Source organism: Seriola aureovittata, chromosome 20, assembly GCF_021018895.1.
Source record: "Seriola aureovittata isolate HTS-2021-v1 ecotype China chromosome 20, ASM2101889v1, whole genome shotgun sequence".
NCBI classification, from domain to species: Eukaryota; Metazoa; Chordata; class Actinopteri; order Carangiformes; family Carangidae; genus Seriola; species Seriola aureovittata.
This window is the reverse complement of record NC_079383.1, coordinates 22,210,831-22,227,018: the sequence shown is the minus strand read 5'-3', so window position 1 is coordinate 22,227,018 and position 16,188 is coordinate 22,210,831. Positions and strand designations below refer to the sequence as shown.

Genomic DNA, 16,188 nt, shown 5'->3' with positions numbered 1-16,188 from the left:
CCTGTTACATCAGCTGGTCTGTGTGTGTGTGTGTGTGTGTGTGTGTGTGTGTGTGTGTGTGTGTGTGTGTGTGTGTGTGAGACAGAGATGTTAGGATGGGGGGGGTTGAGTTGATGTATGATGTGATGGTGACTCCTTCTCAACTCCCCCCTGCTCATCCCTTCCATCACCTATAACTCAGCACAGGGAGACGGATGAAAGATAGAAGTGTATATGTGTGTGTGTGTGTGTGTGTGTGTGTGTGTGTGTGTGTGTGTGTGTGTGTGTGTGTGTGTGGGGAGGGCTGGAGGGGGGGGCTGGTGATGACAGGCCAGCTCCTCTTTGAGTTTATCACTCCAGGATAACAAGGAAAAGAGTGTTTGACTTGCTGTTAGAGAGGTAAAGACGGCTCAGCCCTCCAAAACCAATTACTCAAGTTGTAATTACAGCAGAGCTGCGACGTCCGCACTGAGAGCTTTAGATGATGTAACTCAAACAAAAGAAAATCCTGGTCAGGTAAAAGTGTTCAGCCAATCAATTTTAGGTTTTATACCTGAAAAATGCTGCAAATCATTTCTGCAGTGTAACGTCTCTGTCCCGCAGGACGAGCCGAGAAGATCCGGTTCTTATTAAAGTTTATAGAGCTGAGAACAAAATGTAAATGTAAAGTGTTTCCTGCTTTGACTAGTGACTAATAGCCAACACAAAAAAAAACAGTACTACAAATGTAACGTCAAGACAAACAGCAACCACGTAATGGCAATCAATAATCAAGAGCTGCTGTTTGTGGAAAACACAAATCACCCAATAGATTTACCCTTGGCCTCAAAACAAGAGGCTGAAATGATATAAGCAGAAATGTTTCGTATATAAACACAAATGTATTAAATTAAAATCAGTTATAGCCTCAGATTTTTTTTACAAATTTCAACTAGTATTTTAAAAACATTTTTGGAATCAGAGGAAGAAGAAGGTGCAGAGGACAGACAGAAATCAGTCTGACGTTAGACCAGGAAGTGGTGGACATGAACAGAGAGAGAGAGATCACCACCTGCAGCTCGTCTTTCCGTCTGCCTCAAAAAACACGTCTTTCTAAAGTGATGATGATGATGATGATGATGATGATGATGATGATGATGATGATGATGCACCAAAAAACCAGAGGTGAAGACAGAGCTGAACTAGCGCGACCTGCCGGACTCAGGTACTGGGTGGGGAATCGAGGTGACCATGACTCCAAACAACAACATGCTGACGAGACTCAGGCCCTGCTGTTTGAAATGAGTGAATCAGACTCTGATCTGTGCTGAGAGTTAATTGTAACCTTCATCTTTTTCTTTCCGTGTGTTTCTCAGGTATCGTGCTTGCCGACATCATCGAGAAGTACTTTGTGTCGCCGACCCTCTTCCGAGTGATCCGATTGGCTCGTATTGGACGTATTCTGCGTCTCATCAGAGGTGCCAAGGGCATCCGGACGTTACTGTTCGCCCTCATGATGTCCCTTCCTGCTCTCTTCAACATCGGGCTCCTCCTCTTCCTGGTCATGTTCATCTACGCCATCTTCGGCATGGCGAACTTCGCCTACGTGAAGCGGCAGGCGGGGATCGACGACATGTTTAACTTTGAGACGTTTGGGAACAGCATGATCTGCTTGTTCCAGATCACCACCTCCGCCGGGTGGGACAGTCTGCTCAGCCCCATCCTCAACAACTCCCCCGAGGAGTGCAATCCCAACATCCCCCACACCGGCACCACGGTCAAGGGGAACTGCGGGAACCCGTCGGTGGGCATCACCTTCTTCGTCACTTACATCATCATCTCCTTCCTCATCGTGGTGAACATGTACATCGCCATCATCCTGGAGAACTTCAGCGTGGCCACGGAGGAGAGCACCGAGCCGCTGAGCGAGGACGACTTCGAGATGTTCTACGAGGTTTGGGAGAAGTTCGACCCGGAGGCCACGCAGTTCATCGAGTACGCCAAGCTGTCCGACTTTGCCGACTCGCTGTCGGAGCCGCTGCGCATCGCCAAGCCAAACAAGATCAAGCTGATCTCCATGGACTTGCCCATGGTCAGCGGGGACAAGATCCACTGCCTGGACATCCTCTTTGCCTTCACCAAGCGAGTCCTGGGCGAGTCGGGCGAGATGGACGCCCTGAAGCAGCAGATGGAGGAGAAGTTCATGATGGCCAACCCGTCCAAGATCTCCTATGAGCCGATCACGACAACCCTGAGGCGCAAACAGGAAGAGGTGTCCGCCACGGTGATCCAGAGGTGCTACCGCAGACACTTGGTGAGGCGGCAGATGAAGGCCGCCTCCTACATGTATCGCCAGATCACCACGCCTCGACATGCAGGGGAAGACGGCGAGGAAGGTGGTGAGGCGATGTTCAGGGAAGAAGCACCTGAGAAAGAAGGACTGATCGCCGCCATGATGAGGGAAAACTACGGCTCAAGTTTGTTAGGGATAGAGCGCTCCGAGACAATTTCCTCCACCTCGTCTCCACCGTCTTACGACAGCGTGACGCGAGCCACCTCCGAAATCTTTCACCCGCTCGCTGTAAACACAGAAACGGTCGTCGTTGACACTGCGGGCAGCGAACAATCGCCATCAGCGGTCGACCCCGACAGACAAAAGGAAACGGTACCATAGCGGGAACCGAAAAAGCAAAAAATTTAACAAATGAGGATTTTTCTCGTTTTGGGTTAAGCCTGTTTGTTCTTTTGTTTACTGAATGTACCATAGCTGAGGAGGCACCAGGCGGAAGCTATGAGCGAGAAACTGCAGGAGCCGTCGAGTGAAAGAGCAAACAAAGTGGAATATTTACTACCTTTAATGCTATTTCCTGTTCCCTGTGGAGATTCCTGGACTCAAGTTTCTTAAAGGGAAGCAGAAAAACTGCGGAGACAGAGAGGGAAACCCCGTCTGTCGAGTCGACTCTGCCTTTGTTGGAGTAAAAAGACAGAAGCGTAGAGAATCCCATCCACTAAAGCCGAGAGTTCGGGACACTGACTGACCTTTGACCTCAGCTACGGGGGCTCACAGGGGTCAGAACAATTATATCACAGATGTATCCATCATTTATTGGCCTGGGGGGGTTTGTGCCTTCCCACAGATGATCAATATTCTCAGAGTACGCCCTGCTGTAAGAGTGATGGTATTCCCGGCGGTGTTTGTCGGCGCGTTAGCGGTCGACGACTTCCTGACTGACTGAGACCCGAGAGAGGAGGGAAAATAATGACAACGTGATTTAAAAAAAAAAAAAAAAAAAAAAAAAAGTTTTTTCGTAGTAAAAGTATAACTTTGTTGATGTTACCAGTCTTTTAATAGCGGTACGATTATTACTATTTTTTATATTTTTTAGAGTAAGTTGAAGAAAAAAACATTAGCAGTCTCTCTCTTTGGACTCGGCGCCGGCTGTGAAAGACGAGGCTCAACTACCACGTTGTAATAGATGAGAGGAGAGAGTGCAAAAAGATTATCTCAAAAAACCCTGAAAAGCAACTTCATCTGTTTTTGTTGGCAGTTTTTGCACTTTTGAGTTTACATGTGCCGACACTTCGCCGCGCCGGGGCGAAGCCAAGCGGCCGAAGGAGCCTGGGACGTATTTATTTATTTTGAGATAACACCAAAAAAAAAAAAAAACTGATACAAGTGCACAATGAGATTTTTTCTACATGGTCCCAGACTCTTCCAGCTCGTGGTTTGTCCTGGTGCTGAACATCCCTCATGTCCATCAGCTCTTTGGCCGGTGGGTGATTTGTCTCAAAGTCCAGATTTAAAGTGATTTTTCCAGCTTCCGTTTGCGTCTCGAACAAACTCGACCAGAGGACTCGTCGGTCACTGGCTGATAGAGGTTTGATATCGTTCGATTTGGCAAGAATTCAGGTGAGTTGAATCTGACGAGAAAGAAATTTATCAAGTGAATTTATTCTTATTCTCTTTGATCAAAATGTAAACTGAAATAATTTTGCTGCATCAAATAATTTATTCATTTAACTTTCATATCATAATATTAATCGACGGCCTTAACATTCAGGTTTTATAAATATTGTTTAGTGCAGTTGGCAAAGATGCGAATAATATAAACTCGTGCAACAAACCACAAACTGAACAAAGAAATATATTCATGCAGAACTCTCGTGTGCTCCTGTAGGAATCAGGCTTTTGTAATGTTTGTTTTTCCTCTATCAGGGGATTTAATGTCACTGTATGAACGGTACGACGTTGGCAACTTTTTCTGACAAATCACCCACTGTCATTAACTCTCCGTCTGGTCCGAGTTCGGCTCGGCACACGCACAAGATCCTTAAAACAGATTCTTCTTCCGGGTCTCTGCGGCGTCGGCCGGCTCCGACCAGAGAGCGACAATCAACTCAGCACATCAGCATCAGGATTTCAGCCCATTTAGTGTCATGAAAAGCTCCCGCTGATCTTCATGGTTTGGCATTCGATTGATCGACAGTGTCCTGGAAAAACCTCGTCAACAGCTGATTGTCAGAGTAGAGACAACAGGTCAAGCTGCATCTTTTTCTTTCTGTCAACAAACCATGAAAAGACCAACACCAACAACAAGACCAGCTGTTCCTACTGAAGACGTAAAGCTAAACAAAATGTGGACTCAGTGATTCTCTAAAACAGGAAGTGGTGCATTTGTTGGGGACTATTTTCAGCGGAGGATTAATGAGTGGCAGCAGGACGGTGTGCATGGGATTGAATCAAAGTAAACTACAGTGACTTTCACTGATGTGTTTTTAATATTTTCTGGAAACAGTGGAGGAACAGAGGACTGAGATCAGGAGACATTCAGAGCTGGTTTTGGTCTTTTCATGAGATTTTCTGACAATAAGAAAAATACTGAAAATCACCAGAGTGATCCTTTAAATGTTAAGACCGAAGACTCCATCAAGAAAATATCTGTAAAGTCAGCGCTAGATAAATATTAAGACACTGACGCTCCTGACAACAGAGTTAATGTGAGTTTTAACCTGAAGTCATTTAAAACGGCTGCAGTTGAGCAGGTTTTTCCAGAACACTGATGAGACGACGCTAAAAGCTTTTCTGCTTCCTGATTCTGCTCAATGATCTGAAGAGTTTCTTTTTTAAACAGGAGAAAATAAATTGACGAATAATTCTGATTGGCTGATTTATATTTGGAGACTCATTTCTAGTTTAGCTCAATTAAAAATTAATGTCACGAAGTCCGCAGAGGGCTTTTAATTTGAAGCTGTGGATACAGGAAGTGGAGTAACGTAACGGATGAAAAAAGATTCCACAACAAATTCTTTTTTGTCATAAAGTAATTTTCCCTAAAATGATCTGAATTTGAAAGGAAACTCTTCAAATCAAAACACAGCTTTATTTATTTATTTATTTATTTATTAACTTTGTTTTCTGGTTGATTGCTTTATTTTATCTAAGATATTTTTTAAATTTTTGCACGTTTTAGCTGCGCCCTGGAGGAGGAGCGGAGGCCGAGCGAGGCGGCTCTTTATCTATTTTGCACAGAGAAACAAAAAAAACAAACCGCGTCTAGCAATAACGGTTTGCCGATACCTTTTAAGTGAATTCTTAGGTAACGCTCGACTTCGCAGGAGCTTTTTTTCTCGCTGTGTGAATCTGTGGATTTCAAAAAAATAAATGCACAATAACACTGGGAGCGTTCGGTGGATGATCTGACAGTGTTGCTGTGGATTTACAGACGTGCAGGTGAACACGGCGGCGTGAAGCTGCTGCGACGCGGCGTCACCGCTTGTTTTTATTCAGATGAAGTGTCAAAGTGTGTGTGTACAGCGTTTGTTCAGTCTGCTTCGATATCAATATTTCGAACAACCTCTCTCTCTCCGTCTCTGTTGTCGTGGTCACCCGAGGGATCTTTACTAAACGCTTTACTAGACTAATTTAAAAATGGAAAAAGGAAAAAAGAAAAAAAAAAAAAGTTTTACTGGCACCGTCTGGACTCTATTTCTACTAGATTCTATTGAGAATAGATAACCATATAAACTAGGTAAATACTTAAGACACTGCTGAACTCTGCTGCGAGGCGTATTTCAGGATGCAGTTGTGCTGAAGGGCTGTTTTCAGTAGCAATAGACCCAGAGTGTGCCTGCTACACATGAACCCAACACTCCAAGCCATGCTTTCCCATTGATTGACTGATTGATTGGTTGATTGATTGACGGACTGGTTGATTATTTGGTTGGTTGATTGATTGATGAAATGATTCTTATGCTTTTTGATAATGAACGAGGTTCAAGGTGTCGCCCCCCCCCGTCCCCCGCCTCCGTCACCGCGGTGACTCTTCCTCATCAGTCGTAGAACGAGCGGTGCAGAGAGCTGATTGGCCGACGACACTTTAGTCACAAAGGTTCAGATTCATTAAAGTCTCATCACTGAAATGACTCGAGGAGAAATCCAGGCTGGAAATGTGAAAACACTGGTGCAGATCAGCTGCCGGCAAACTTCAACACTCTTTGAACTTTGTTTTGTTTTCTGCGTTAATTCAAGTTTCTATAGTTTCTATAAAACATCTTTGACACGGAACAAAATGTGTCTACAGCACCGAATATCAAAAATCTGTCGACTACCAAAATATAATATAATAATATAATATTTTAGTTTTATTTATGGCTGCCGGTGTTCAGACGACAGGTCGACACATATAAAGGCTCTGAGAAGTTTTTGCAGCAGCTGAACTGGAGACAAAATGCAGAGAATTTTCTCACAGAGCGACTTTAGTGAATCTGAACCTCCAGTTTGCACTGAGCGCAAAAACTAATCGTACATCTTCTGTGTGTGTGAAGCCAAAACACCGAAACAATCGCAGCAGCAAAAAGAAAAAGCTGCGACCTCAACCCCGACCCTGAACTTCGCTCTGTGCTCACTGAGAAACCTGGATACCTTCACAACAACCTCCGACGTGTCTGAGCAGGAAAGGAAACCTTGAGATGCAAAAGACGGAGAAAATAAAATTGTTTGTCACTTCCTTTCCTGTTCTAATATGACAAACCTTCAGAATAAGAGCAGAAACGAACTCTTACTTTGGAGGGAAACTACCATCTTTGCTCCGAGCTGTGGGTCAGTCCGTGTGGTGCTACCGAGGGGGTTGGAAGAGTCCAAATTAAGGTCGGAGGGGGGGTGTTCAAACATGAACTCTGAGACTGAGAAATCTCTGCTCCTTTTGCCGCCTTTTCCCTGTTTCAAAACCAAAAGCTGCTTTGTCACCTTCAAAATAAAACGGCAAACATCTACGTACCAACACAGAGGAAATGCACAGAAAACGAGTGGTTTCATTGTTCATTATTATTACTATTGTTACTATTAACTGTGTGATAAATGCAATACAACAGTTATGTAAACAGGCAGTGAGTGATGCTGTATCTTATTTACAGTATGAGGTTAATAATAACGATGATGTTTTTAATTATTTCGTCGTCATGGATTTGGTTTTTCCGGGAATCCTCTCACTGCTTAAACCACCGTCGCCCCGTTTACACCGCTACTGGTTTCACAATGGTTGTCAAACTGTTTTTTTCGCCAGCTCTCCAGCTTCATATCAGTTCTGCAGAAACCTCATATCTCGAGAAAAGTTGCCTTCTTCAGGATAGGAGGAGAGAGCGGCTCGAATATTTTCCTTCCTGAGTCATTTATTCCTGCAGAAACCAGGACAAGTTCTGTCATCGTTAAAACGTGGCTGCAGACAGTCCGTCACAAATACATAAAGTTGGATAATATAAATCACCAAGTTGGAGATAAGAGGTTTCTTGATACAAGCAGTTTTAATGCGTTCTTGCTGGAAAAGGTCGAGAAGATCCAGGGGGTGAAAACTTTGTAACTCCAGAGATTTTGCAAAAGAAAGAATCAGGAAAATGAAGAAAGAAAAAGAGAGAAAATGTCAGTTATTTTAAACAATTTACAATTTACAACAACATAGTGAAAAGAACCAATCAAAGTCCAGATCTGAGGGGTTTTCCTCAGCATCACTGAGTTGGTAAAATTTTTAAATGTCATTGTATCCATATTTTTTTTTAATTCAATTTCAGAAATATATTTTAAAAAAAGAGAGAGACAAACACAAGTTACAAGGTTTTCCTCTGACCTCAGTGATTCTCTCGCTCTGCAACCGTTGGTGAAAACTCGCCGGTGAAACCTCGGTGTAAAGGAGGCGAAAGCCGTGCCTCAGTGACCCCACCCTGGTGTTTTAGAGACAATAATAATAATTACGATGATTATAATATGAATATATATATAAATATATATATATATATATATATACTTTTTAGTACTTTGAGTTGAAATACTTTTTAGTATTTTGCAAATACATGTCTCTGTATATAAAACAAAAGCCTCCTGTAATAAACGAGAAAAAAATTTAATACTGAATCTTTTGTGATGGTTTTATTTTGTCATGTGTGTGTGTGTGTGTGTGTGTCTGTGTGTGTGTGTGTCTGTGTGTGTCTGTGTGTGTGTGTTCACGATTCTGACGACGCGACTTTTGATGAAGGTAAAGTGTGTCGCAACATTATTGTGCATTGTTAGCATCATTAGCATTGTGATGCTAATATTCTCCACACGTACAGAACAACAACAATCACACCATCATTTAAAAAGAATTTCAGTGAAAATTAAATGCAAAAACGATCATTCCAACTGAAATCGTAATTAAACAATAAAAAATACACGACGTCTACAGGAAATGAAACGGCCTCAGTCTGGAGTTGGTCTGAATCGAACCATTAGAAAATCAATGGTTTGTGATGTCAGCAGATGAGTGGACCAATCACGGCTCATTTTCACGGACGGACGGGTTTATGGCGTCCCCCCCAGCCCCGCCCTCCATCTCACACTCAGCGTGGGATCGCCTCGACGCATCACGCTCCCTAACGCTGCCCGCCTGAGTCAGGACGCTGAAGTCATGATGTAACGCTCTGTGTGTGTGTGTGTGTGTGTGTGTGTGTGTGTGTGTGTGTGTCAGGGTAGATTGAGGATGACACTTGAAGCTGCTGCTGGAAACCCGTCTGTAATGTTGCTCTCTTCCTCCTTTATTTCCCTCCTGATGTTAAAGGATAAATCTGTTTAAATTCTGTATTTGTCTTATTGTCAACAAACCTCATGACGTCATAACGTCACTACACGTCTTGTTTAACGAGTTTTAATTCAGTTTAAAAGATTTTTTAAACGGCTTGTGTGAGATTTTTTTTCCAAATTCTCGTCACTAATTTAAATTTTTCTCATCAGATCGAACTGATCGATAGCTGTAGTTTTATCTATGTTTATGGTTGTGGCTGCAACTCTTGATTAACCAATTAAGTGTCAGTCTATAAGATGCTTATCACAGTTTACCGTGAAGTGTTTTAATTACATGTTTACCCTGAACACCTCTTTTATTTCATTTTCACTGACACAATAAAGAAACGAGCAGAAAATACTCTGATTTCAGAAACTGAAATAATTAATATAATTAATTATCTGTTAATAGAATCAATTAACCACTAATTGTTTCAGCTCTACTGATGTCATCTGACACACGCAGCAACACAGACCGTCCTCACTGGGCTGCCTTGTTGCCCTCGAGCAAGGCACTGAACTGAGAGAGGGGAAGACTGTGTGTTGACTTGTTTACTTGGTTATGTAACCCTGTCTCTGGCCACACACACACACACACACACACACACACACACACACACACACACACACACAGGGTGGCAGAGTTCCTCAGCATATGTTAAATGGAGCTTCCCCGTCTGTCCTCCTGCCGACAACAACCTGACTCCACGCTCTTAAAGAAACAGTCACTGAGATTTCCAGTAAAAAAATAACTGGTTTTCAATTCCAGTTTGAGTCCAGTCACAGAGTGAACACGTGCTGCATGTCTCTGGAGTCCGGTCCAGTCCAGTCCGGTCCAGTCTGGTCCAGTCTTGGAGCTTAAACCAGTTTGAGCAGACATCAGTCTTTATGACAGGTTCTGGTAAATTAAATAACCTACACCAGTAACTAACTCTGTGCCGACGGCGTCGCAGCGTTTAATCAAAGAGTTTAAACACGACAACGTGATTAATATGATGTGATTTATGATTCTTACTGAGTAACTAAAAAAACAATGAGTCCAGATAAACCTGATCTGCTGACAACCCTGAGATACACACACACACACACACACACACACACACACACACACACACACACACACTCTTCACCTTGCACAGGGTCAGTCCCTCCTGTGGGATTGTGGGTGTTATCCCTCCCAGTGGGGCTGTACTGAGCGCGCCCAGAAGAACTGAGGGCTTAAAAGCAACAGATTGACTGGTGCGTGTGTGTGTGTGTGTGTGTGTGTGTGTGTGTGTGTGTGTCTGTGTGTGTGTGTGTGTGTGTATGAATGTATGAGTGTGTGTTTGTATGTCTCTCCCTGTGGTCTAGTCAACTTTTAAAACAAAGTGACAGGTGTCAGCTCAGGTCAGCTGTGTGAGTGTGTGTGTGTGTGTGTGTGTGTGTGTGTGTGTGTGTGTGTGTGTATAACTGTATGTTCATTGGAGAACTGCAGCTACACTCTATTTATTTATTTTCTGACATTTTAAAATGAAATCGATCTGTCTCACACTAACACACCTGAAAACACACGTCACATGATCGTGCCGGTGTAAACAGGAAGCAGATCGTCACCTCTGCAACTCCAGCTGCAAAGACAACGAGGTCAGTAACTGTAATTCATTATCATGTTGTATTCACCACTGGTCGTCCAGGCTGGTGACATGTCGCACTGCTTTTACATAACGAGCTGCTCGTGTGAGGAGGGTGAAACTTCTCAGCACCTAGTGGCCACGAGAGGAACTGCAGCGTCACGTCTGTCCTTACTTCCTGTTCTTACTCGTGTGTGTGTGTGTGTGTGTGTGTGTGTGTGTGTGTGTGTTCATTCTGACTCTGCCTCTCTCTGCTTGTTAAGATCAAAGAGTGTCACCAGTCTCTCACACACACACACACACACACACACACTGTAAGTATATGCAGGACAGTTGCTGACACAGCTTAAAGGAATGAGTCTGTAATGTCATTTGTTTTGTTCTTGGCTTAGTCATGACTGACTGACTGACACACACACACACACACACACACACACACACACACACACACACACTTTCAGTTTACCTCTCTACTCTAAAACACAGACTTCAGTTTCATCAGTTTTCTGTGATAAATGACCTGAACAATTATCAGAATTGTATCTGATTGATTTTCTGTCAGATAACGAATCGATGAATTGCCTGAGCTTTTAAGCAAAGCTACACATTGATCAGTTAGAAATAAAATATTATACAGGTTGTTCAGAGAAAATCCATCAAGTTAAAGCTTCTTTTTTGTATTTTTTCCATTTGAATTTTGAATATTAAAGAAAACATTTCTTGTAATTTTATACCAATATAATATAATGTTTATATCAAATATATTTTTGATAGTTTTACTTATTTTTTTCTTTGCATTAATTTACAGTTTTGAAAAAGTCACATACTGTAATTATATTATATTATTACAGGGTTTTTACATTGTTTAACAGGTGAGAACAACAACAACAACGGCATCAAAAGTGAACCAGTTAAACAAACTGCTGTTTCAGACGAGGCTGTTTCATGTCTGATGTTTTGAATCTATTTTACTTTTTCCTCTGCATTTATATTTGCTGTTTTGATCATATTCTTATTATTGAAGTGCTTTTATATTGTAAATAAATACATTCCTCCTTGTTGATGTTTGAGGCCGAACAACAGACGACGGCATCATAAATAAAAGAGGTAAAGTTGACGTGTGTTGACGAGGCCGACACCGACAGACGGCCTACTTCTCCCAAAAGAAGAAAACTAAACCAAAAACACAGGAGAGAAAGAGCGAGAGAGCGAGAGAGAGAGAGAGAGAGAGAGAGAGAGAGAGAAAGAAAGAAGGAAAGAAAGGAGGAATGAAAGAGAGCAAGAGTTGAATGTCAGGCCCACACTAATTGTTTCTATTTTAGAGCCGAGCTGCTTTCACACTGATTTAAGGAGAGTCGGTGTAAAAGTGACCTAAAAACAAAGCAGAGAGCCAGCTGACGCTCACTGATAACACACACACACACACACACACACACACACACACACACACATTTGTGACGCAATTTAACTGAAATTGTGATTCTCTCTGTATTAATCCGCCTCATCTTAATCATTATCATCATTTCTTGATTACAGCAAAATAAAAAAGTCATTTAATAAACAGACGAGGAAGGAAAAGACAAAAATAACAACCACATGAGAATCAGAGAAGAAGAGAAGAGAGGAAGGACAGAAAAGAAGGGAAGAGGAGACAGAGGAAAGGAAAAGAAAGAGGGCAGAAGAGGAAGATGAGTTTCCGAAAGATGGAGAAGAAGGAATAAAAGGAAGATGATGGAAGAGAGCGGAGGTTACTCACCAGGCGGAGAAACTCGTGAGGCTGATGTTTGTGTGGAGTCATACTGCCTCCTGCTGGACGACACAGGAACTGCACGAGGAGGAAAAACAAAAAAGCTCTTCATTTCACTCAGTGGAGATTTAAATCTCCAAAACTTTATTTACATGGAAACAAGGATTACAAAGTGCTTCAGTTACAAAAAGAAGATGCTAAAAAGAACAATTCAGGTAAAGTGGAAAAATCTATAAAGTTAAAGCCGCATTTTGTATTTTTGTTCATCTGAATTTTCAAAGTCACAAAGACTCCATCGAATTTTTTCTCAGTATTTTTATATCAGACTTCTTTTATTTGCGATAGTTTTTGCTCTGCATTACTTTTCTGATTTAAAAAAGTCACAAACTGTAAATCTTATTATATTACTCAAGTGTTTTTACATTGTTCAACAGGTAAAGTGTTTCATCATGTCGGATCCAGGACAGAAAAAACTCAACCATTTCAACTATTTGATATTTTGCAAATGAAAAATGAACAATTAACATCTTAATTGTTCATTTTTCATTCAATTAACAATTAAAAGGTTGGAACATCGTTGAAGATGGAGACTGCAGTCGAGAAGAAAAAAATAGTAAAAGGAGAGGAGGATGTGAGACGAAGAAGAAGGGAAGACACTAGAAAGAAGAGGTGTGGAGTTTACTCACCAAGAGGAGAAACACCAGACAGTCTCATCTCTCTGTGGACTTGTGCTGCCTCCTGCTGGACGACAGAGGCACTGCATGAGAAGAGGAATATTTGTGATGAACTCAGACTGACAAGAGGGAAAACAACTTATTACTGCCTCAAGATAACAACTCACCTGCTCCACAGACGCTCACAGGGAGCGATAAATGTCATCCGTCCATTAGCTCCTCCCACTCACTTCAGCTTCCTTCCTGTGGAGGAGGTGGGCCGCCCTCTCTGTTCACCTGGTCCACATGAGCCTGACACATCAGCTTCAGTCTGCAACACACACACAATTATATCATCACTTTTCTTATCCAATTAAGACTATGAGGACAAGATTAACCTGCCATTTTTAAAGAGATGGTCTGATAAACTCTTTAATAAATGTCAAGGTTTCAACATGAATTGTCGATTAAGTGCAGGTGATTGTGAAATATTACCTGTATATGTGAAATATTACCTGTATATGTGAAATATTACCTGTATATGTGAAATATTACCTGTATATGTGCTGAGCTGAGGAACTAAGATTACTAAGATTGTGTCCATCCACACAGAACAAGATAAAATCATCAAGTGTCGTCACAAACTGTAACTGAACCCAGTGGAAAAACAGGCTCAACAGGTTCACACACAAAACCCTGAGGTCAAGAGAATTATAAAATATAAAAACACTGAATAGTACTGCCAGTAAAAAGTACAAAAATCAGCCATTTCCAAAACATTGCTAAATGATGGAGTAATAAAATAAATATATAATCTTTCTTGGGAAAATATAATATGTTACCTAATAATCTATTTATTTATACTTACAAGTAACAAGTGCATTTTCAAATTCATATCCTTACATATTTCTTTACATATTATTATTTTATATATATACTAGTGTAAGGACATATTTTTGTATTTTCTGTATTCATTTATCTTTATAATCTACTTCTTATCCTCTATTCTTTGCTGAGGGAGCAACTGTAACTCAATCTAATTTCCCCCTGGGGATCAATAAAGTATTCTGATTGTGATTATTCTGATAAGGTCAAAATAGCTCTGCTGCAAAAAAGCTCTCAAGCTTCATTTATTTTGTGATGTTTGATGCCGCAGGACCAAAGAACATATAGATGATAGAACTGTTTTAATGCTACACAGAATTAAAATGTGGTTGTGAGAAAGTGATTTTTGAATTTTTGAAAATTAAAGATTCTTTGTTTGAGTTAAAAAAATATATATATATATATATAATATTGATTAGATACTGTAAAACATTCTTCAGCTATTTACATGGACACATTAAATTATTCTGATGGTTTGTTGTTCAATTCAACAAATTCAACACGATCCCGTGAATAAAATAAAATAATTAAAAAAACTGTTGAGGCTCAGAATACACATACAGATAATTACTAAAATAAATCAACTAATAAAGCTTAAAAAATTCAAAACTAAAAAAGAATCAGTGTTATTTTGATGCGGGTTGTGGTGTTAGCGTCTTGCTGTTAGCGTCTTCCGGTTAGCATCTTCCGGTTAGCTTCTTCACCGTCCTAAACTGTTGAAGTTTCAGAGTCTAATCTTTGTTTGTGTCAATAAAGTGCTTGGACAATAAAGTTTGTACAGGACCTGATTCTGCAGCACGTTCACCTTCAGCTGCCCTAATGTTACAGCTGCTTTTATGTTCAGCTGCTCAACTAACTTCTGCTAGCATGTTAGCTAGAGTTAGCGGTTAGCAGCTAGCACCTGTTCTCCCGCCTCCTTCTCCAGTTCACACACCTGGACTAAAACAAGGACTGACTGAGAGAGCGTCAGGTGAGGTGACAAGCTCAGGCCGGTGTCACAAAGCGGGAGCTGCTCCATTATTAGTTTCCGTTCATTTTAACACTTTTTCACCGAGGTACAGCTCAAAGAAGCCCGGGGCCCTGCACCTGCTGCACGGCTCACCTGCTGCCGGAAGAACCGGCTCACAGGTGCACGAGCTCCACCTGCTGGACTGGAGTCTGAATTGGATGAGGGGGGGGTTCTATTTTTAAGATGCTTATCATTTTTTAATTAAACATTTCTGTGTTATGATACTTTATTATTAAGATTTCAACCATTTTAAATAATTTAAAACCTCACCAAAGTTCAGAGGGATTTTATTTTGCTCTTTCTATTTCACTGGTTGGTGGTTAACTTTCAGATTCTCCACAAAATCTGTCTCCATAATTTCTTATATGATAGTTTGTCATCACATAGGGACACACTTTTACTTTTGCTAACAGTACTCCGGTACTTTTACTTCTTACATAAAAAAATACTTTCAATTCAATCATCTTGTATTAATTAAGGAGGAGATTAAAGCAAACGCGAGATCATTTAAAGCTCCTGTGAGTAGAATTTGTAAATGTAGTAAAAATATTCCTCACTGTCCCCAAATCATCTTTCAATATTTTGGTTCTGCTGCATAATAATTCTTTAATATCATGTTCACATCTGCAGGTAATAATGGCTGCTGATAAATTCTGTCTTCGCTCTCTGGCTGATGGCGTCAGGAAGGTCGACCTGCTGCAGCCGGAACCTCCTCTCCATGTTGAGTTTGGCCGAGCTCAGATTAACGACAAACCGGTCGACGGAGGACAGAAAGGAGCGGACGTCTGGACGGGACGCTCCCTCCTCCGCTGAGCCCCACGTCTGGACTCAGAGTAAAAACAGGGGTTCAAATCATGAAGCAGCTAAAGCTTTGCGTCACTCGTCTCTGAATCCAAACACAACCATCTCACCTGCTGCCTTAATTCAGAAGCATCTTACTTTGGGTTTGTGACGTCCACACCTGCAGCTGACCGACGTGTGTAAAAGTTTGTGTGAAGTTTAGTTGAAATCTTTTATGGACTCAGAAGCTTTCTTAATAAATAAATGACTCTCTTCATTTTTGGGGCAAATAAAAGCCTGTTTTTAAGCTCGTTCCTTCTCCTTTCAGGTGTCGTTCAGGTGAATGGACGTACCTGCTGTGACCTGAGGGCCGGTATCATGATGCGAGACAGCAGAGTTTCCAGACTGTTCAGGATGCTGCCGTCACTGCAGTCCAACATGCCGAAGTTCACCTCCTG

The 16,188-nt window shown here is 41.5% G+C and overlaps 1 protein-coding gene and 1 long non-coding RNA gene across 9 annotated transcripts in view; one reads left to right on the top strand and one right to left on the bottom strand.

Annotated features, from left to right (window-relative positions):
• LOC130161533 (sodium channel protein type 5 subunit alpha-like) overlaps positions 1 to 7,172 on the top strand; it is a 139,517-nt gene extending 132,345 nt beyond the window's left edge. For all 6 annotated transcript variants that reach the window (XM_056364899.1, XM_056364896.1, XM_056364897.1 and 3 more), the window contains one exon: positions 1,335 to 7,172. In XM_056364899.1, coding sequence (XP_056220874.1) covers positions 1,335 to 2,632 — 1,298 coding nt within the window. In that variant the 3' untranslated portion in view covers positions 2,633 to 7,172. The remainder of the gene's footprint in view (positions 1 to 1,334) is intronic.
• A 906-nt stretch (positions 7,173 to 8,078) lies between these two features.
• Positions 8,079 to 15,047, bottom strand: LOC130161545 (uncharacterized). Of its 3 annotated transcripts, none has more exons than XR_008826172.1 (5): positions 14,726 to 15,047; positions 13,245 to 13,387; positions 13,090 to 13,160; positions 12,413 to 12,481; positions 8,079 to 8,172 (listed from the first exon to the last, which is right to left on the bottom strand). It is a non-coding gene; the product is annotated as an uncharacterized LOC130161545 (long non-coding RNA). The 3 variants fall into 3 exon arrangements; XR_008826173.1 differs by having other exon boundaries at positions 14,843 to 15,047; XR_008826171.1 differs by having other exon boundaries at positions 14,876 to 15,047.
• Positions 15,048 to 16,188: the final 1,141 nt, after the last annotated feature.